Source organism: Pantherophis guttatus, chromosome 3, assembly GCF_059756535.1.
Source record: "Pantherophis guttatus breed Tessera chromosome 3, ASM5975653v1, whole genome shotgun sequence".
NCBI lineage: Eukaryota > Metazoa > Chordata > Lepidosauria > Squamata > Colubridae > Pantherophis > Pantherophis guttatus.
In genome coordinates this window covers 63,906,254-63,927,226 of record NC_142065.1, presented here as the reverse complement: position 1 = coordinate 63,927,226, position 20,973 = coordinate 63,906,254, and the positions used below count along the sequence as shown (strand labels likewise).

Sequence of the window (20,973 nt, the reverse complement as noted above, 5' to 3'; positions counted from 1 at the left end):
TAACTAAAAAGAATACTTTTTAGTTAGACATTAAACCTGGCAGGTTTAGAAACTAAGTTTGGACCTCTTTTTGTTTCGATACTATTTTTTTAAAAAAGAACAAAATAACTCCAGAAAAATAAATATCTCTGCAAAATATATATGGGTGTGCCCAATTTCTGAAGCATTGAGCCTTTTCTTCACATTCATGAGGGAGAAACACTTGTTTTATCTGGTTTATTTTTGCTTCCAGCTGCAGGGGATGATGTCATGAAGGTAAGACAGTTCAGATACTGACGGATAGTAAGGAATGAAACAGGATTCTTAAGCACAAATAGCACCAATTTTGACCCTTAACTTCCACACTCCAGAATAGGAGAAAGTCCAGTTTTTAAGTCAATGAATTCCTGCATTAGAATTCCTGTAAAAGTGGAAAAGGAAGGGGGGAGGGAGGGCGGGAGAGACAGAAAGACAAAGACAAAAAGACAAAGACAGGCTAACAGATAGATTTTGGTCCAACTAAATCTATGACTATAAGAATGATGTGGGGGAACTACCAAAGATATCAACTGCCCAGAGTGTGAACTCCAATTGAAGGTATATGATACAACCCAACAGTATGTTTGTTTCTTACTTACAGTAATGTAATGCAAAAAATAAATAAATAGAATATTTGGAAGAGAAAATGACAGAGACTGATTTAGTAACATGCTATTAAAAGGAATGCTGCATATTCTGTAAAATGAGGCAAAAGCACCTGGGACTGATTAGTAGTAAAGTTCACCAAACTTCAGATTTTTTTTTTCTTTTTCTCTAGAAAGTCTATGGTAAAACTATTTTCTGAGCTTATGTTGACAGAAATTCCCCTAAGGCTAGACCTAGAAACAAAATGCATAGAAAGAAACCAAGCACTCTACAAAAACCTAATTAGGAGAGCTTTGCACTTCGTTTTTAATATTACGGGAAGAGATGAAAATCAGTGTTAAGGTGTGAGGGTTTTCTTTTTCTTTCCTGGCCTTTTTTCTTACTTTCTTTCCACTTACCTTTGATATCTAGAGCTTATAGCTACATTGAAGTCTTCGTAATTCACCTGATTTACATTTCATCATTTACAGAGTAGACTTTTAATTCTCTGTATACTGCTTGTTCATAGAACATTGTTTTACCTAAAAATTGGAGGGAGAAGTGGCGTAAATCTTGATTGCTTGATTGCTTGATTGATATGACTATACCACTCAGTTCAATAAAACTCTTTGCAGTTTACAGAGAATACAGGAAGTCCTCAACTTACAACAGCTCATTTAGTGACTGTTCAAAGTCACTTATGACTATTTTTCACACTTACAACCATTGCAGTATCCCTATGTGACTTGACAACTGGCTCGCATTTGTGACATTTATGGTGTCCCAGGGTCATGTGGTCAGCTTCTGATAATCAAAGTCAATTGGGAAGTCAGATTCACTTTACAACCATGTGGCTAACTTAACAACTGTGATGATTCACTTAACAGCTGGGGCAAGAAAGGTCGTAAAATGTGGCAAAATTCACTTAAGAAATGTTTCACTTAGAAACATAAATTTGGGCTCAATTGTGGTCATAAGTCAAGAACTACCTGGAAGAAAGATCTGGAAAAAAACATTGAAAAATTCAGTGAGATGATTGGCAAAACAATCAAAATAGACAATACTTAATTCCTGAATCCTCGATCAAACATTGTTAATGTAAACTTACAATAAAGTAAAATTAATCCATCTGGTCATACTTCCTGTTTGGACTACCTTACATGGCTGACATGAATACATTTTGCTCCTGTCACCCTTACAGCCCAAGAAATTAGGGAGGGACACATTTGCCATGTCCCCTTCACTAAGCTACCTTGCCTAACCATCCCTCTGGCTGGGGCGTTTCTCCCTATCTCCTAAGGCCATTTCCACACACCATTAGAACAGCAGAGTGGGTAGCACTCCAAAAATGTTGGCCTCTGTTCAAATCTGAACTACATACATCTTAATGTAACCTTCCACAAGGCATCACAGTTATAAAAACTGTCCATAAATAACTATCTTGCAGGTGCTATCATACACCAATCCTGTAGAGTATAGAGACTTTTCTTCAGGATTGATTGATTGTAATAATCTATCTTTCATCTAAGGGGCTCAAGGTAGCACTAATATTCTGTGAAAATGTTCATCCCGTTTGTTCATTACAGAAATCTGAAATAAAAACTGATACATCAGGGGATAATGTTACACAAGATACATTAAACCTCTTGATAATTTTCATTTTTATACTGTAATGTTTATGTTTTCTGAATGATACTTTTCATATGACTAAGCAGACAACCCTAGGAACCAACTCAAGTTTAAAAGGAATGTTTGGTTACAATTGCCAGGGAAGGATGATTTGACAATGTGTCCTTGACATGCTGATTGGCGAACTAGCTGTGGGCTGGGTGTATAAGTGGTTCCAAAATTGCTCATCAACTATTTCTTATCAATTCATGTCTTATAGAAAGTCTAATGTTAATATTAGTTATAAACTAGCTTTCAAATAACCAGTGACTTTTGGTTATTTGTCAGATAATGGGCTTGAATTTGTCTGATAATTTCAGATCCTGTGATTTTCTTCTGGCCTATCTCAACCATTCAGGTCATGGTTGTCCCAAAGGTGCTTTTCAAAAGGCAACCAGACTTCCTTGATTTTTTTCCTTGAAAACATTTTGCTTCTCATCCAAGAATCTTCTTCAGTTCTTCTAGCAACCTATGTTTCAGGAATTAATTTCACATGAGTTTGGATTGAATGTAAATGTTCACTTGTGTGCTTCCAAAGCATATGCACAATAGGAATGTGTATCCTTCTACATTTTGTATGTGCTTCTTATAAAACAGACTCTACAGCACAATTGCTGGGACCATATTAATTAAGTTAGATCAAGCCATATGTTAGAAACCATTGCTTAATTTAGTGGTTTTGTCCATATCCTGATTGAGATACACAATAACATTGTTTGGGTTCTTTGAAAAGTTGTAGTACGAGATTCTGTATGGTGCATATTTCCTTCACCAAAATAAGCTTTTGCCACAATAGATTGTTCATATTATATCAAACACACATGAAAGTGTAACATACCAGTATGTGATGAAGCACAATACATGAATTTGCTATTTTTTTCTACTATTTTATAGGACTATTGTTTTTCTTTTGTGTAAGCATTTAGTAAGTAACCACACTCCTTGATAAAGTGGTTTGAAGTTACAGGCAAGCACCACATCACAAACCATACAGGAATTTATTTGAGATAAAGTACAGATGGGATGAACTCTGGATCTGATCTTCTTCCTGCTGCGATGGATGGAAGAAATATTGAGATCCATTGTCTAAGAGAAGAATTTCACTGTCAAAGCTTTTCTTCCCAAACAACAACAAAGTGAGACAGTGTTCATATTGGAAACATCCATGTCTCTGTTGTGGTTGTATTGTACCCCCAAGTATAAGTAAAAGAGAAGTAGATTTTTGTCATTCAATTTTATATCCTTTCAAAGTAGTTACCAATTACGCAGGCTGTGTTGTATTTTCTGTTGTCAGGAACATATTAAAAGGGACCAACTTGGTAGTGAAGCGTGAAAATCACATACCTTAAAATCCATGTGTGTGCACGCTGCACACATGTGAGGGCACATTTTGGGGCTTGCATACATATTTTTTATTTTATTATGACATTTGCATAAAGTAGATTCATGGAGACTCTTGGCTGCATTTTAAAACTCCAGCAGTAAAATATGCTGCAAAACATAAAAAGTACAGCATACCTATAACAACATATGAAGATATGTATACAGGTAGTCCTCGATTTAACAATGTTTGTTTACTGACTGTTCAGAGTTACAAGGTCATTGAAAAAAGTGACTTATGACCATTTTTCACACTTATGACCATTGCAGTATCCCCATGATCAAAATTCAGATGCTTGGCAACTGACTCATATTTATGACAGTTGCAATGTTCCGAGGTCATGTGATCATATTTTGTGACCTTTTAACAAGCAAAGTCAATGAGGGAGCCAGATTCACTTAACAACCACGTTACTAACTTAACAATTGCAGTGATTCACTTAACAATTGTGGCAAAAAAGATCGTAAAATGGGACAAAACTCAAGCAACAAAATTTTGGAACTCAGTTGTGTTTGTAAGTCGAGGTCTACGTGTATATGAGTGTCTTACGGACGGCATAAAATTTAATAAAGAAAATAAAAATATGTTGTTCCCTACATTCTAATTTATTAGGAAGAAAAATACTAAAACAAAAAACTGCCCCCGTGCATCCTAAAAAGCTTTGAAGAGCCAATAAAGCAACCTGAGAGGTTTGGATCATCCCTGCTATTAGCAAAATAAAGTAGCTACTTGAGTGGAAGATTGAGATGGCAGCCACTATTATAGCAACTATATTATTATAGTTTCACTGTGTTTCAAGATGGCTCTGCCATTGTGGGAGGTCAATCAGATTGACAAATTGTGGGGTGGCTATAACATCTTCACCTGTAGGCACTTGCCATTGGCATAACACAATGCATTGCTTTGGGACTCCCTCAGAATAGTGTTTATAGGGTGAAGAAGAAGGATATGAAGCAAGGAAAAGGACTGCTGACCCTTGGATTTCCAGTAATACAGATCTCAATGACCTCCACCCATTGCAGCCTTTATCCTCTAACACTGCAGAGCCATCGCTCAAAAATAATAAAAGCCTGTCTTCCAGTGAGGATCCTTTACTGCATGGGTCAGAAAGAGGGCTGAGAAAATATCTGCAGACCCCTCACATCCTGGACATCAACTGTTTCAACTCCTCCCCTTGGGATGCCGCTAGAGAGCACTGAATACCAAAACAACTAGACACAGAGACAGGTTTTTTTTCCTTGTGCCATCATTCTGCTAAATACCTAATTCCCACAGGACTGTCTTATGTCTAAGGATATTTAGCCCTATAGTAGGGCTGTATTACTGTCAATCCTTCTCACCTTTCCTAGTACTTCTCCTATTGATATCTTATGATTATATTACTTGGTGGTTTGTAAGTACATTGAAAGCTTATGCACCAGAGACAAATTCCCTGTGTGTCAAATCACACTTGGCCAATAAAGAATTCTATTCTATTCTATTCCATTCAAAAGAAGTGTAGACCCAGTCTAAAGGGGAACAGGTGTAAGGAGGGAAGAAAGTCTTCAAAGCGAATTTGGGGGCTAGGGGAATGCCTCTTAATGAGATCAAGGATCATGGTGACAAGTTTAAATATTTGTTTAGCCTCCTTCCAATCCTGATGATCATCACCTCCACCTCTTTATTTATCTTCCTCATCTCTTTTACTGGAAAAGAAACTGAATTACAAATAAACCCCTATTAAATCATAAAATAATGATGGCTTAGTTTTTTTTCTGCTCTTCTGAAGGATTTACCATGCTATATTAATGTGTAAACTCTACAGCAATCTGGGATCGTTGTATTATGCATAGGATTTAGGTTGGCAGTGGCATCCTGCATGACAACAAACTTTCATATAACCATTCAAATTTGGAGGCACTAAAAATTCCAACTGTGGGAAAGCATGCTAATTATTGGGAATACAACATAATATTTCCCTTGTTTCAGAGCATATTGAATATACCGATGGTTCTTGTGTAGGTAGCAGTGTGTGCAGCACAAAAAAAATCCTTTGGACCATGGACCTCGTGATGTGCATGAAATGGAGAATCTGTTTTGTTTCAGACCAGAACAAACTATTCCATTAGCTCTGCTGAACCATTTCAAGTCAGACAAAGGCAAGGATAAAATCCAAGATGTTTCAGTTTGTGTGGGTCTGAAATACGCCTGTCGCTAACTGCAATGATCCCAGGAAATGAAATGTTTTACACTGATTTCTAATCCATTTGAAAGACAAAAAGAGGCTCAAAATTAGCCACAGCTATTGAGTGTATAGAGTTCATAAAGTCTTAGATTGGTAACCACAGGCTAATATAGAAAATCAGAAATGAAGTGATGTATACTGAGTCTTCCTTGTTGTGTAGTCTTACCCCACCTATTTACCCCCATTCTTTTTGAGGCCTCCTATGCTCTCCCTGCCTCCCTTCAGCCACCAACAACAGCCTTGACTTTTTCCCATTGTTTCCTGGCCCGTAAACAATTCTATCCAGAATAAGCACATTTCAGTCTGTTTTTTTCCATATGTGCCCACTTGTAATAGTCCCGAGTCTCTTTGATTACAACAGTGTTAAGCATACTTGCCAGAGTTCAGATATACAGTACTTTTTTCCCTATGTGAATGGAGGAAACACTTTGTTTTTATAAAATTATTAGTTAAAGAACTTTACTTCGGTTGTTGATCATATTAAAAAAACATGGACATAAAATAAATGGAAGGTAAAATAAAATAATTAAAACAAAATGGAATTTTGTTTTAATTATTTTTTTCTTTCATTTATGTTATTTTAAATGGATGGTAAATTGAACACAGCCAGCAAAGATTATTTTTTCATACCTTAGGTAAACTACTTTGAGCACTGACACTACAGGTACTCCTCAATTTAAGACCACAATTGAGCCCAAAACTTCTGTTTCTAAGCAAGACATTTGTTAAGTGAATTTTGCTCCATTTTGCAACCTTTCTTGCCATAGTTGTTAAGTGAATCTGGCTCCCCCATTGACTTTGCTTATCAGATGGTTGAAAAAGATAATTACATGATCCTAGACCAGGGGTCCTCAAACTTTTTAAACAGGGACCAATTCACGGTCCCTCAGACTTTTGGAGGAGCCAGATCGGCCGGGTGGGCATGGCTAGGTGGCCATGTGACTAGGTGGGCGTGGCTAGCTCATGTAACTAGGTGGCGTGGCCAATTTAACAGTCCATTGAACAATGCACACAAATTAAACTTTAATTTGTTTTGCTCCTGGGGGTGTTTTGCTGTTGTTTGCATGTTGCTCTTTTGGTTGCCTTTTCTTTTTACTAGATCGTTTTTTTCAGTTGTTTAGGAGTCTAGTGGTCCACTTCAGGAAACTCAGTTTTGCAGCAATTCTTCTCAGCCCCAAGGAGCTTGAGAAATCTCTCTCTGTCTCTCTCTCTCTCTTTTTTTTTATCTCTCTCCTTCTTTCTTTCTGTCTCTATCTCCCCCTCTTTCTTTCCTTCTCTCTCTCTTCCCCTCTCTCTCTTTCTCTCTCTCTCTTTCTCTCCCTCTCTCTTTCTCTCTCTCCTTCTCTCTTTCTGTCTCTCTCCCCCTCTCCCTCTCTTTCTGTCTCTCTCCCCTCTTTCTCTCTCTCTCTTTCTTTCTCTCTCTCCCTCTCTCTATCTTCTGGAGGCGGGGGGAAGGTAAAAAATGAGCCGTTTTTGCTTGTTTTTTGACCTCCTTTCACCCCCCCCCACCTCCAGAAGCATTCTGCAGGTTAAAACCAGGCAAAAATAGCTTGTTTTTTGGCCAAAAATGGGCCTATTTTGCCCGTTTTTTGGCCTCCTTTCACACACACACACACACCCCAGCAGCATTCTACAAGCCAAAATTGTTGGGCTTACCTTTCAGTTCCAGCCCGCAGGGCTTCTGAAGGCAAGTCCTGCGCCCTGCTGAAAGGTGGGTGGGGAGATGTGAGTGGGGCAACTTCGTGGTCCTGCGCGGGCCGGATTAATGGCTTCAGCGGGCCACATATGGCCCACGGGCCGTAGTTTGAGGACCCATGCCCTAGACACTGCAACCATCATAAATATGAGTCAGTTGCCAAGTTTCTGAATTTTGTTCACATGACCATGGAGATACTGCAAAGGTTGTTAAGTGTAAAAAATGGTCACAAGTCACTTTTTTCCGTGTTGTAGCTTTGAATGGTCACTAAATGAACTGTTGTAAATTAAGGACTATCTGTATTAACACAAAGGTTTAAGTGAAAAAATAGATGTAAATATGGTTAAAAACAGATAAATAAAAGGGTTAACTATTATTACTACTCTTACTGCTACTACTACTAAACTTGGAATTTCTTTCATCAAGTCACACTGTTCCTACTGGGATCCTGTTGAACTTTGCTATTAAACAAACCTGGTACCATTACAAGAGAGCATAAATCTCTTGATTGGCTAAAACATAATTGAAATGTAAAAAATTGCTGCAACTTAGATATTGAGCATTTGTGTTGTGGATCTCAGCAAGAACCACAGGGTATTGCTTCAGTGGCTCCTAATGTACTGTAATAAATGTGCTTACAATATGAGATTTTGTGGAGTTTCTCTTCAAGAAAAAGTTTCCAGGGCATTACAGTGTATGAACATCAAAACTCTTTGGAATTTGGTGGTGATCAGATTAAGTTATCTAGACGCCTTATCAAAGTTGGTTGACTAATAAAAAACCAGTAAAAATAAGGCTATGTTCAGTTTGATGCTGCATAGCAAAGATTTGTTACATGAGATTCTTTCTGATGAAATCATACCCCAATTACAGGTAGTCCTTGACTTACAGCCAGTTGTTTAATGACCATTTGGAGTTACAACGGCTTCACCAAAGAGTGATTTATGGCATGTAAAGCACTTCTGGCTGTTTCAAAATGTCATCCCCCCCCCCCCCATGTTCACATTTTTTTGCTTGTTTCTATCAAAAACACCCAAACATGTTTGGGAGAATGGCTTCCCACTTACGATATGAGTAACTTAACAACTACGTGATTCACTTAATGACCATTATAAAAACGGTCAGAAAATTGGCTCCAGTAATGTGGGTGCCTGACTTACGACCAGAATTCTGATCCTAATTGCAGTTGTGAGTTGAGGACCTGTATCATTTGTGCATGAGAGTAGCCATAATGATAAAGGCTTTTTCTCATTTCAGGATAAAGCGGTCAACTGACACCTGTTGGAATAAAACTGTAGGAAAAATAACAAGCCTTAGTCAAAATTTGAAGACGTGAATACATATATAAGGCTTCAATTTTAAATAGTCCTGCTTCCATATGAAGAACAGCATTAGGCACATGCTGAGCCACTTGAAGAATATGAAAAGAGAAATAATGGTTTAATGGGTTACACAGATGATAGCTGTGAATTCCATACAGACAGAATTACAGTAAAATAAAATATAATAAACGTTTTTTTATCCTATAAAAATGCAGTCCTGCTAGAAATATGTCATTAAAATGGTAATCTCTATTTATGTATCTCCTGGAAAATGTTCAAGTCAATGCCTTATGGAAGAATTTTTAATTATCATGTACTTTACAATCTACTTATAATTAATAAAATTTATTTTTTTTTAAAAAAGCTGTCATTTATGGAGCCCCAACGATGAGATGAAAGCCAACTGATCATCGCTTTTTTTTTTCTTTCTCTTTTCTGGTTCCAGGATTGTTCCAAATACTCTTGCTAGCCCACTGAAAGCTGTAGTTGCTCCTTCCCTCCTTCAGAAACACAGCTCATCACCATCACACAACCAGTCTCCAAACGGGCATCATTTCTCAGCAAATAAATTATATGTGCCGTTTCCAAACCAATCTACGCAGCAGGGGCCACAAGGTAATCCCGTACTGTATATTTATAGAAGGATGCAACATGCATAAAGAAATGTAAAATGCATAAACTAATCCACTCTCGGAGCCAAATTAACCATAACAACTAAAGTATATTGAAAGTTATACCGTGCCTTGACATTATTATGTCAGGCAAGATCCATCTTTGCCATTTTATAATCTGGATAAAAAATGGAGACATGGGAAATGTAATGACTTTAGACTGTATAGCCTGTTGTATTATCATCATGAGCAGGAAAGCAACATGAGCTTACTGTTTTCAGCGGATCCTCGGTGTTTCTCATAATGCCTGAATTGAAATGAAAGTTGGCATTCGACAGCAATTTATATAATCCCAAATGCTATGGGCTTCGGCTGATTATGGGAGCTGTGCTTCAATTATTGGAGATGTCATTCAAGCTGATGAGCACCAGGTTAGAAAGAGCCTGTAGTACAATGGACTAAAGCACTGTTATTAACATCTGCTGCTTGCAATTACTGCAAGTTCAAATCTCACCAGGCTCAAGGTTGACTCAGCCTTCCATCCTTTCAAAGGTAGGTAAAATGAGGACCCAGTTTGTGGGGACAATAAGCTGACTTTGTATAAATATACAAAAGTATGAAGGCTATTGCTTAATGCATTGTAAGCCGCCCTGAGTCTCCGGAGAAGGGCGGCATATAAATTAAAGCAAAAAATAAAAATAAAAAATAAAAGTAAAAGTAAAGATTTCTCTTGTCCAGTCATGTCCGAAGATGCTTCTTTGATCATGTGGCTAGCATGACTATATATCGAGGCGCACAGAACACTGTTATCTTTCCACTGAAGTGGTACTCATTAATCTACTCTACCTGGGGCAAATAATAGGAGCTCACTACATCGTGCATCACTTAGGTCTCGAATCTGGGCAGTCGACTTTCCAGATGACTTCCCAGCATCTTAACCTCACGCCTCTCATTGGTATAATAGTAAATGGAAAATGTATTTTCTATTTTGTAATAAAAATAGTAAACCATTTTTACTGGAAAGTAGCCACTCTTTGTGAGATAATGTAGTGCAAATGAAGTACACATTTTGACACATTCAAGTGCAGTAGCTGTTTATATGCTGAGGAGGAAAAATAATGAAAAAGTAAGCAACCAGTGATGTCTTCAATTTTTCAAGGATGTTTTCTTGAATGCTACAGTTCATTGCTGTCTGTCTGTCTGTCTGTCTGTCTGTCTGTCTGTCTGTCTGTCTATCTATCTATCTAGCTAGCTAGCTAGCTAGCTATCTAGCTATCTAGCTATCTAATCTATCTATCCATCCATCCATCCATCCACCCATTTAGCATTTGAAAAGGAGTCTGCATTTCCAGATTTATCACAAATGGCAAAAATCCTTGTTTGAGTATACCATTTCTAATTTATTTCTTTTTTGTGAACCTGCTTTTTAGCCTGTTTTTGGACAGATTTAGTAACTGTTAGATAGGTCTGTACAAGGTATTAGCTAAAATAGGGGAGTAGGTGCATGACGTCTTGAGCAATTAACAAGCCAAGAATATTTTAATTCAGTATATAACAAGTGTTCAGTGTGTCAGAGAATTTGATTGAGTATATCGTAAAATTAACCTGGGATAGGTGTGCAATATGAGCACAACTACAGAAATCTAGTTGACCTCAAGCTTGGTTGACTAGAGAAATTTCCTAGTTCAAGTGTTTGCAACTCAGGCAAACCATAGATGGTTGATGGATTTGTTCAAAAGCTTCAGATTTTATCAGAAATATTGGTAATTTTCTGGAGTATGCCAGAAATTTGTGGGAACAGACATTATATATCTAGCTCAATAATAATACCTAATTACTGTTGGAATAATGTTAGTATGATTTTAATTATGTTCGTTGTCCTTCATCGGTTACATGAATCAATTTTGTACTCCACTTTTTCTGCATAGGGAACCAGTTTAAACAATTACTTTAGCATGTAAGAAACTACTGTACTAGCTGTATTTCCAGCCACAATTTAACTACTGAATCAATATTCAGTAGTTAAATTGTGGCTGGAAATACAGCTAGTTCTTAACCTTTGATTTACCTTTGTTATTGTGGGAAAAACTTTATAAAATCAACAATCAATTTTTGGAGAAAATACTAGTAACCAATTAAACTTCTTTTTGTATAAGAAATCTTTCAGCACCAGATTAGAACTAAACTTGCAGAAAGCTAAGAAACAGAAAGATTTCAGATTGTTTTGATTTACAGGTAGTCCTCAATGACCTATAATTTAACAATGTTTCAAAGCGATGACAGCCTTGGAAAAAATGCTTTATCAAAATTTTCTATGCCAAGAGCTTCCTCCCACCTGCCAGAGGCTGCTTAACAACCCAGATATTTGCTTAACAACCACAACCACAGGAATGCCAGAATCGTGGTTATTGAGCAAAGCAGTCATCTAGCATCTCACTTAACGACTGCTTCTCTCAACAACACAGATTATGGTTTCAATTGTGGTTGTAAATTGAGGACTACCTTTAGTTGAGGACAGTCTTAAGGCTTCTTTTCCAACTGCAACCTGCATGAACTTCTGTTTCTCTTCCTCACTTGCCCATTGAAAGAATGAAATCAAGTTTGAAAAGCTTTGCCTTTGTTTTGGTAAGGTAATTCAAACTCTTGACATATCCACATTTGAAAGCCTGAGGCTATAATACATTTTTACATTAATAAACTACATTTTGTCAATGAAAAGATAACTAAGCTATATTTAAAAAAGAGAAAATTGAAGTTGTTGCAACACATTTTTTGTTGCTATAATAAATGAAAGCTAAAAAAATTAATAATAAACAAAACTCATTATCTCAATCTGGCATGTTTACCATTCCAACAGCTTCGTTGCGATAATAGAAATTATCTCCAACACATTTGAAAGGTGCCAGGTTGAGAAGGCACCTGCATCACTAAAAGCTAATAACTATGGAACGTCAAGGATAAAATTTAGTTGCTTGTGACTGCAACAAAAGAAAAAAATACCCTGAATTGAGGCTTTTGGAAAAGACAGCACTTCCCTAATTGTTTTTTGTTATAGGGTTTTTTAAAAGAAGTAATTGTCAACTCAGAAAAACACCAACATGTTATTTTAAATGCCATTTGTGGTAATGTCACTCTGTTTCTGTTAATACTTTTAAATTCAGTTCTTAAGCTGAATAATTTTTAATCAGTGTCTGCTAGTAGACATACATACTCAATTTAAGCCTAAAAATTATAAAGAACAGTCATCCAACTGCAAAATCAATTATAAAGTCATTGTAAATCAAAAGTTGTATTTGTATTTCTACTCTGTTTTTGGTACAGTAACCCAAACAATCTCTGGATATGTTAGGGATATGAATGCATAGACAATGGGTGAGATGAGAACAAAACTCCAGTAGAATTTATGACTTCAACTACAGTAAGATCCAGATGGATATTATTATAAATTGAAAGAATTTTGCCATCAAATAAAATAGTACATCTATTTATATCTTACATGATATATTTGCATAGAAACTTTATATAATTTGACGAGTTTGACTTATTTATATTCATAGATTAAAAGGAATGACACAAACGAATTGGCATTTAGGAGGCATATTCCAGTACTTTTTCTCATTATATCATTCGTTTAAAAGTGCTTCAGATTTTTTGGCTGAGGCTTGAGGGAAATAGGAGCACCCAGCATACTTTATGATGTGGTTAACTACAGCTTTTTTATGTATCACATATAGCAAAATTATAGCTGAATGTTATGTTTGGAACATAGTTGATTCCTTTATTAACTGTTGTATTTCTATATTTTATTCCACATAAAACATTTAACAGTGATCATTTAAACCGACAGCATGTTTAGGAAATTCTTCTTTAGAAATTAGCTGCCACAGATTTTATTTAAATCTGAGAAACTGAAGGAATGCCTGCAATCCATGTGGTGGACCTAGTGCTGGTGGCAGTGTGAATGTCAGCTTAGCTGCGCCTGCCAAAATGTACTACATTTCTTAACACAAATAAAAATGTTTTGTGAATTTTCTTTGCAAGGAAATGTGGCAGGGGATAGATATTTTATTGTACACAGCTTAAGGGAATGGTTCACATTTTTTTAGCCCGTTAGGAATTTAAATGTGTATCTTTTAGAAATCTCCTCAGAATTTTGTACAAAACCACATGTGGTAGTTAATTGCACTATAGTTATAGGATTTGAACCTCACTTTAAGCTCCTACTGTTACCATCTGTTGCATTTTGAAAGGTACATACTTGGGCAAATAGGCTCAACAAATTGTGAACAGTTAAAAACAAATGGAATAACAAAAACAAAAAGTTCATTGTTGATGATGGAAATAACTAGGTTAAGTGCAGGCAAGGCTCATTTGAAAGCTCACTTCTGTACTGTGACATCACTCATCATTGGTATTAATTCTGAAGACAGAAGAAGAGTTAACTTGAAGAGTTAACCAAATTGAATTGTTCTTACAGTTGGTTGGGAGCTATGTTTTCAGGACAAGAACAACCAAGGGGAGTTGCTTGGATAGCCTGAAAATAAAAAGAAACAAAATGAAAAAAATCCTTTAAGAATATGCAAAAGGAATATTCTTTTAAGGAGTAGATAGATACCTTTGTACAAAAATCTCACTGTAGACATGCTATCATAAAACAACAACAACAACAACAACAACAACAAAAAAAAGGTTTCACTGGATTGTCTTTTCTCCATAGGGTAAATTGTAATCACTCTAAAACACTGTAATTGGCAAAGCCAATTTATAACCCAGCTATTGTAACTGCCAAAGATGGTTCTTGAAGAAAAAAAAATCTCATCCAGCTGTTCAGTTTCTGTATTGTACCTTTTAAACAGTCCATTATGACTGCAAATGCTACCAATAGGTAAAATTTAGAACCAGACAAGCTGAGAAGATAATAGTTATGGTAAATGTGAGAGCCTGTGAGCCTTAACTTCAAATAATATTGGATGAAGTGCAGTAATTTAAGGAAAGGACTGTTAAAAAGAGAAATAATTTGAAACCAAAATTGCTGTTCCATTTTATATATATATATATACAGTATATGTAGGTCTTTGGTTATTCGGGTTTTCTCCCGTGTAAAATTGGAAGTGTCTTGGCGACATTTCAACGAAGTCTCATTCGTCATCTTCAGGCTGATGTTTTCGGCTTCGTGCTTCTAGGAGCAATGTGTGATTGCACATTCATGGTGGGTGTCAGTTTGCTTCATGTATGGATTGGAGGGGTTTAAAGAAGCATGAAGCCAAAGACCTATATACAAACACCTGCAAAAACCTTATATATATATATATATATATATATATATATATATATATATATAGAGAGAGAGAGAGAGAGAGAGAGAGAGAGAGAGAGAGAGAGAGAGAGAGAGAGAGAGAGAGAGAGACCCCAACAGAGATGAAGTTGACCATATTAGACAATCCTGGCCTGAAAAGTCATTGCACTGCAAGACGGAAAAACATTTGGTATTAATGGAGTAAAAACATCCCTGTTCATTCAGCTAAAAACTTTGCTAGGCAATAGTGGCCCATTAGGGCAGAGCTGATCAAGGGCAATATATGCTTCTTGACTCATTTGTTATCCTATTAAACCAAATCAGGAAATGGGTGTTTGCCAGATGCCAGACTTTGAATCTGGCTTTTGCTTAGCATCAGTTATTGAATGAGCATCAATTTCAGAAAGAAGCCGGTTGCATTCTTCTAAATGTCTGAACGCTCTCTGTTTGCAGGTTACCAAGGTAGCTTTCACTCTATACAAAATTGCTTCCACTACGGAGATTGCTACAGAACAATGGACTCATCTTACAGTAATGATGTGCTATCAGGGGAATCTCATTGCTGTAACCCTCTGCGACAAAATGGATATCACATACTCAGTACACCTGTAGCTTCAACAGGTAATTGATTTAGACTGTATTCCTATCATTTTTGTTGGACTTTCCCCCTTACAAAAACATTACAGGTAGAGGATCTAAAATTTTAGACACAAGATAAGTCACATTTTTTTCCCCAGATTCTGAAGTGCAGTTATTTAATTGTCTCCTTCTAAACAATAGGGGTTTTATTTGAGGTTGCAACAAATACATGTATTTTAGAGTACGTGAGAGAAGGACGATTTAGTTGAATCAGACAGATGTTGTGATACCATTGCATTAGTATGGCACATTTGCTCCAGCCTAATATTACTGGAATGCACAACAAAGAATAGCAAAAGTGGTTAAAGACTTGCTTGGTTCTATAGCCTGACTGCATGCCTTTTACAGAAATAAACATGCAATTTTTTAGGATATTTACTGTAACATTCATAAAATGGAAATGTTGATCTTTAATATTAATCAAACGTCGCATTCATATACTATCCTGTCAATTTTATAAAAGGATAGTTTGATTAAATATTTTAGTGTACAGGTTATAATGAAAATGCATTGAACAAAAACAGTTTTCCCTTTCTCAACTGTTTTCTAGCTTTCTCAAAACTATCACCAATATTCAGGAATGATTCACTTGAGTTTCTCTTTAGTAGAATGAAAACTTTGATGAAAAATTATCACAAAATCAGTTTTTTCCATCAATCATAAATCAGTTAACCCCAATATAATCTCACTACAGACAGAGAAACAATCTGTGCATATCAGGGTAGCTTTGAATATTAGCACTGCCCTGTTCTTTCTCTGCTTATTGTTATTCCTTTTGAAAAGATAAATTCTCATATTAATTTCCTTTGATAATTTGTGTGGGGTCATTGAAGAGGAATTTGGTGTTTGTGTGTGTGTGTGTGTGTATGTATGTATGTATGTATGTATGTATGTATGTATGTATGTATGTTTGTGTTTAAATTTTCAAAAAAGCCCCACAAACTTAAAAGATAAAGAGAAAAAAGATTTGAAAAAAGAAAAAGCTCAGGAATGAAACAAAGTAAAAGTGCAAGACAAATAGAAAGAAAAACAAAAAAGTATATATTATAAATCTTATTAATTATATTATAATATTATTGCAATAATAAGAGAAATAAAAAATAGAAAAAGAATGACTTCTGAGTTTCTTTAATACCGATGTAAGTAAAAATATATGAAACTCTTACTCTAAAATTAATATTTGTTTACATAATCCCATGTAATTCTAATAATCAAATCCCCAAATCAGTTTTTCATTTCTTTCAATTTGCCACAAAAGTTGAAAAATGATTTCCAGGTAGAAATCAAATTTGTTAAAGTGTTTTCAATTGTTTGTTGCAATTTCACCATTTCCATGAATTCCACCATTTTCACCATCCATTCTTCCATTGTAGATATTTGTACGTCTTTCCACCTTTGACCATATAAAAGTACTGTTGCCATTATCATAAATGAAAACAAAGTTCCATAAAATGGGGTCTTAAAAGCAACTTTTAACATCCATATATGATCATTTGCCCTCATAAGACACACTGAGACTATTTTAGCTGTTCTCTTTTTTTCCCCTGGATTCTTAATAGTACCAAATGTTACATAAGAGTATATTTATTAGGACAGCTGCGTACAGCAACAGAGCACTGCTATATATATATAAATGGCCAGTAAGTGATACTTCCATTTTAGAGCTTTGGATGGTTTATAGTAGTGTCTAGGGTATTCTTTTAACTAAATCCTCTTGACAATTTGAATGGTAAAAGTTTCTAAAAAGAGAAGAGTGCTTGAATTTATTTTCAAATTTATTAATGTGGAATTTTTAATGCTTTCCAGAACTGAAGTTAAACAGGCTCCTAGTTCAGTGGCTCTTACTTCAGTAGCTATCTGCTTAGAATCTCCCCTGAACTTGAATCTCATGGAAATTATGGCAAACAGGAAAAAATCCCAGAACCACATACTTTCCTCAACCCCATCTTCACCTTTTATCTTCAAAGGTGTGCTTTCCTCCTTCTGTCCTTCCCACATCTTTACTTCACTGGCTTACGTTAGAGCATCAATTTTTGGCTATAATTCTGTCATTAAATGTCTTGTAAATTGTAGCCTAGGAATAAGATGTTACAATTAAAATGCTGATACTCTTAGCTCCTTTACAGCACATTCTTAAGTACAACAGAATAACAGAGTTAGAAGGGACCTTGGAGGTCTTCTAATCAACTTCCTGCTGAAGCAGGAGATTTTCTTCTTAAAACAGAAAAAAGCAGAAGTTGTTCAGTCTCATGTATGTATGTATGTATGTATGTATGTATGTATGTATGTATGTATGTATATGCTTGGTTTCTACAGGTATAAAGGAAGAGAAAATTTAACAATTAAATCTTTCAAAAGAAGGAATTTAATGAGAAACAGACATTGTTCTTCAGAAATGTTTGATTGTTACAAGTAAAGCTGCAGGGCTATGAAGTTGTGAAATACAGAGGCAACGGTTCACTAATAAACAATCCAAACTGAAAAAGGACAGTCTTCTAACAACAATGCTTTGCTGTTACTGGTTATTTTTCAGAGACTTAACGAACAACAACAACAAAATAAAAAGTCTAGTCACTACAATTCCATTTTAGAAAGCTTCTGTTTCCATGCCTTGATCCAGAACATAAGAAACTATCACTAGTTTCTAATAGTATGATGTCTTGTTTGATGTATGACCAATGCTTAGTAGTTCAGAATGATTACCAAAGTCTTGACATGTGTAGACATTTAAGTTGAATGGTTACTGAACATGTTAACAGATTGAATGACACTGTAGAAAGAAATATCCATTCTTATCATAATTACACATTCCTAGAAGCTAAATGCTGTTTTCTGTGTAAACTGAAGCAACCATTAGTTTTAAAGTTCTAGGGCAGCATCCCTCATCATCCGATGTCCTTCAGATGTGTTTGGGAGTGCAATATTCAAAGTTCCCAACTATCACAATTAGTTATGGCAGTGGGAATTCTGGGAAACATAAAACAAATATTTCAGCTCACCAAGCTGTTGGACACCTGTTTATTTATTTATTTTGCACATCCTTCTTCCTGATAACCAAAGGAAAGAGGGAAATTTGCAGTAGACAGATGGAAGGAAGCAGAAGAGTCAAGCAACTTCTACCCCTTCCTTGCTAAACAACTTAGGAGGCTTTTTTGTATTAAAAAAAGAAACAAGAAAAAAAAAACACCTTACAGTAGAGCATCATATTTAGTCTGAGTCTACAATTCAGATTGTTCTTGCTATCTCATAGTTACTATGTCTCATATGCTTACCATATTTCCAGGCTATGAAGTCATTTCTGAAGCAGAGTGCATATCAGAAGAAGTTATCAATGGAACTGAAGAGAATAGTGGATTTTTCCAAAATGGCACTTTTGATCACTGTTTAAATCATATTCCTCCCATTTATACAGATACCTAAGTCTTATCTTAAATTGTTACTTTGTCTACCATACTTATAATGCCTTTTGTATTTACAGAATTGTTGTTGACCTACCTTGACTGTATTTAATCTGCAACCTTTTATGTGTTCATTTAAGTCAACTGCTCACATTTACCAATCTATTTTATAAAGGAATATACTGTGTAATTGTTGGTATCTATTCCTTTGTTGTGGCACTTTGAAACTGATTCTCTTAAGGGAGAAGGAGGACCATTTAAAACTGCTTGATGTGTAAGTCCTTTTGAGTAAAATATAAATTTAAATTATAAAATATGCTTGTAAAGATTTTTTAAGAAGTATGTTTTCAATTTAAGACTGCTGGTCCCTTTAATCACAGTTAATTCATGGGATGTTTTCTTGACTATAAAAGGACTTCTTTAAAATTCACAGACCTCATGTACATAAACGTTTTCACTTTGCTGAGCAGGTTTTATATTTTCAATTTTACAAGAAAGAATTAAAAATTGGAAACTAGTGTGCTCTCTCTCTTTTTTTTTTACTTCATTCTGTCAATGAGAACTATCTTTTGACTTAGAACTCATACAATTCTATACACAATTTCTCTGCCTTCTTTCCAAAATGCTGTAATTCAAACCATTTATCATTTGACATTCCAGTTTTCCAGTTTTTCTTCTGCATGAAGGTAATGTAATTGGCTTATACCCAGAAGGAATGTGCTATACTAAATCTGTTGTTATTTTGGCTGCAAGAATTTAACAGAACTACGTTTCTCAAAATGAATAGCAGCTTTAATAGAAAATAGAATTAATAACATCATTTTCTCTGCTTCATAAATGTAAAGACTTTATGTTATGAAGTGTAAGACTTCATAAAGAGTCTTAGAAGTGGCAGTAAGCTAATAGTGTCCCAGGTGATGGAAAGTGAAAGTGGAGACTCACTGGTGTGAACCAAAAAAATGAGAAAGAAAAAACAATAGTAGTTTGAATGTATAGGAACATCTGACAAGGATGAAGAAGAAGGGAGAATCGAGGACAATGGCAGGATAACCCATCATGTGGTCAATATCAGTATAAGAAATTCTTTTGAAAGGTATTTCTGAAAAAAAAAGTATAAAATGTGTGGATCATGCTTGAGACAGCAGCATAAAAACAAGAGTTTGGAAGATTTTTTTTCCCAATAAAAGAGAAATCTGAACTCAATTACAAGGACACAATTAGTGTACCTTCACATTCTTTTTTCAAATTTTCACAGATTATATAAAACTGACTCGTGTTTGTATTATTGCTTTTAAGGTATATATATCTTGTTAAATCTATCTCTATAAGTAATGCATATTCAGAACAGAAGATGGAGGAAACAAATATTCATCAAATCATGTTTTAAGCTTGGAATTTACATTGATTAAAAGGGTAGGCTCAAGCAATTTTAGATTTCACTAAACCATGCCAATATCACCCTCTAGTGGCCATTTTTTCCAAAATTCAGGTAATCTTTATAGTTGTCTGCTAGAAAAAATGCAATTATACCCCCAGAAATCCCAAGTATCAAAATACAGGTAGTCGTTGAACTTAACAGTTCATCTAATGACCATTCAATGCTACAACGCCCTGAAAAAAGTGTCTTATGATTGTTTTTCACACTTATGACCAATGCAGCATCCCTGTAGTCATGTGACTTGACAACTGGCTCATTTATGACAGTTATGGAGTCTCAGGGTCATGTGATCTTTTGTAACCCGATAAAGTCAACTGGGAAGCCAGATTCACTTAACAACCGTGTTGCTAACTTAACAACTGCAGTGAATCTCTTAACAACTGTGGCAAGAAAGGTCGTAAAATGGGCAAAATTCATTTAATAAATGTTTCACTTAGCAACAGGAATTTTTGGCTCAATTGTGGTCATAAATTGAGGACAACCTGCACTGAATGATCTATTGTGAACACCCATGTAAATTTTAGAATTCCTGATTAAGTCCCGCTTTCTAGTTCTGGATTTTCATTGCCATTTATTAAGCCTTATTTTTAAGCACATAACCACAGTTCTGAAACATACTACTACTAACAATGCAAGTATCTTTTTTACTAGTAAGTTTCCTTGAAACCACCTCTTTATGTAAGAAACACTAGAAATA

The 20,973-nt window shown here is 35.5% G+C and overlaps 1 protein-coding gene across 4 annotated transcripts in view; it reads left to right on the top strand.

Moving 5' to 3' along the window:
- Positions 1-19,355, top strand: part of GLIS1 (GLIS family zinc finger 1) — a 222,662-nt gene extending 203,307 nt beyond the window's left edge. For all 4 annotated transcript variants that reach the window (XM_034415113.3, XM_087889740.1, XM_034415114.3 and 1 more), the window contains 3 exons: positions 9,340-9,509; positions 15,255-15,422; positions 18,724-19,355. In XM_034415113.3, coding sequence (XP_034271004.1) covers positions 9,340-9,509; positions 15,255-15,422; positions 18,724-18,860 — 475 coding nt within the window. In that variant the 3' untranslated portion in view covers positions 18,861-19,355. The remainder of the gene's footprint in view (positions 1-9,339; positions 9,510-15,254; positions 15,423-18,723) is intronic.
- The last annotated feature ends 1,618 nt before the right edge of the window (positions 19,356-20,973 follow it).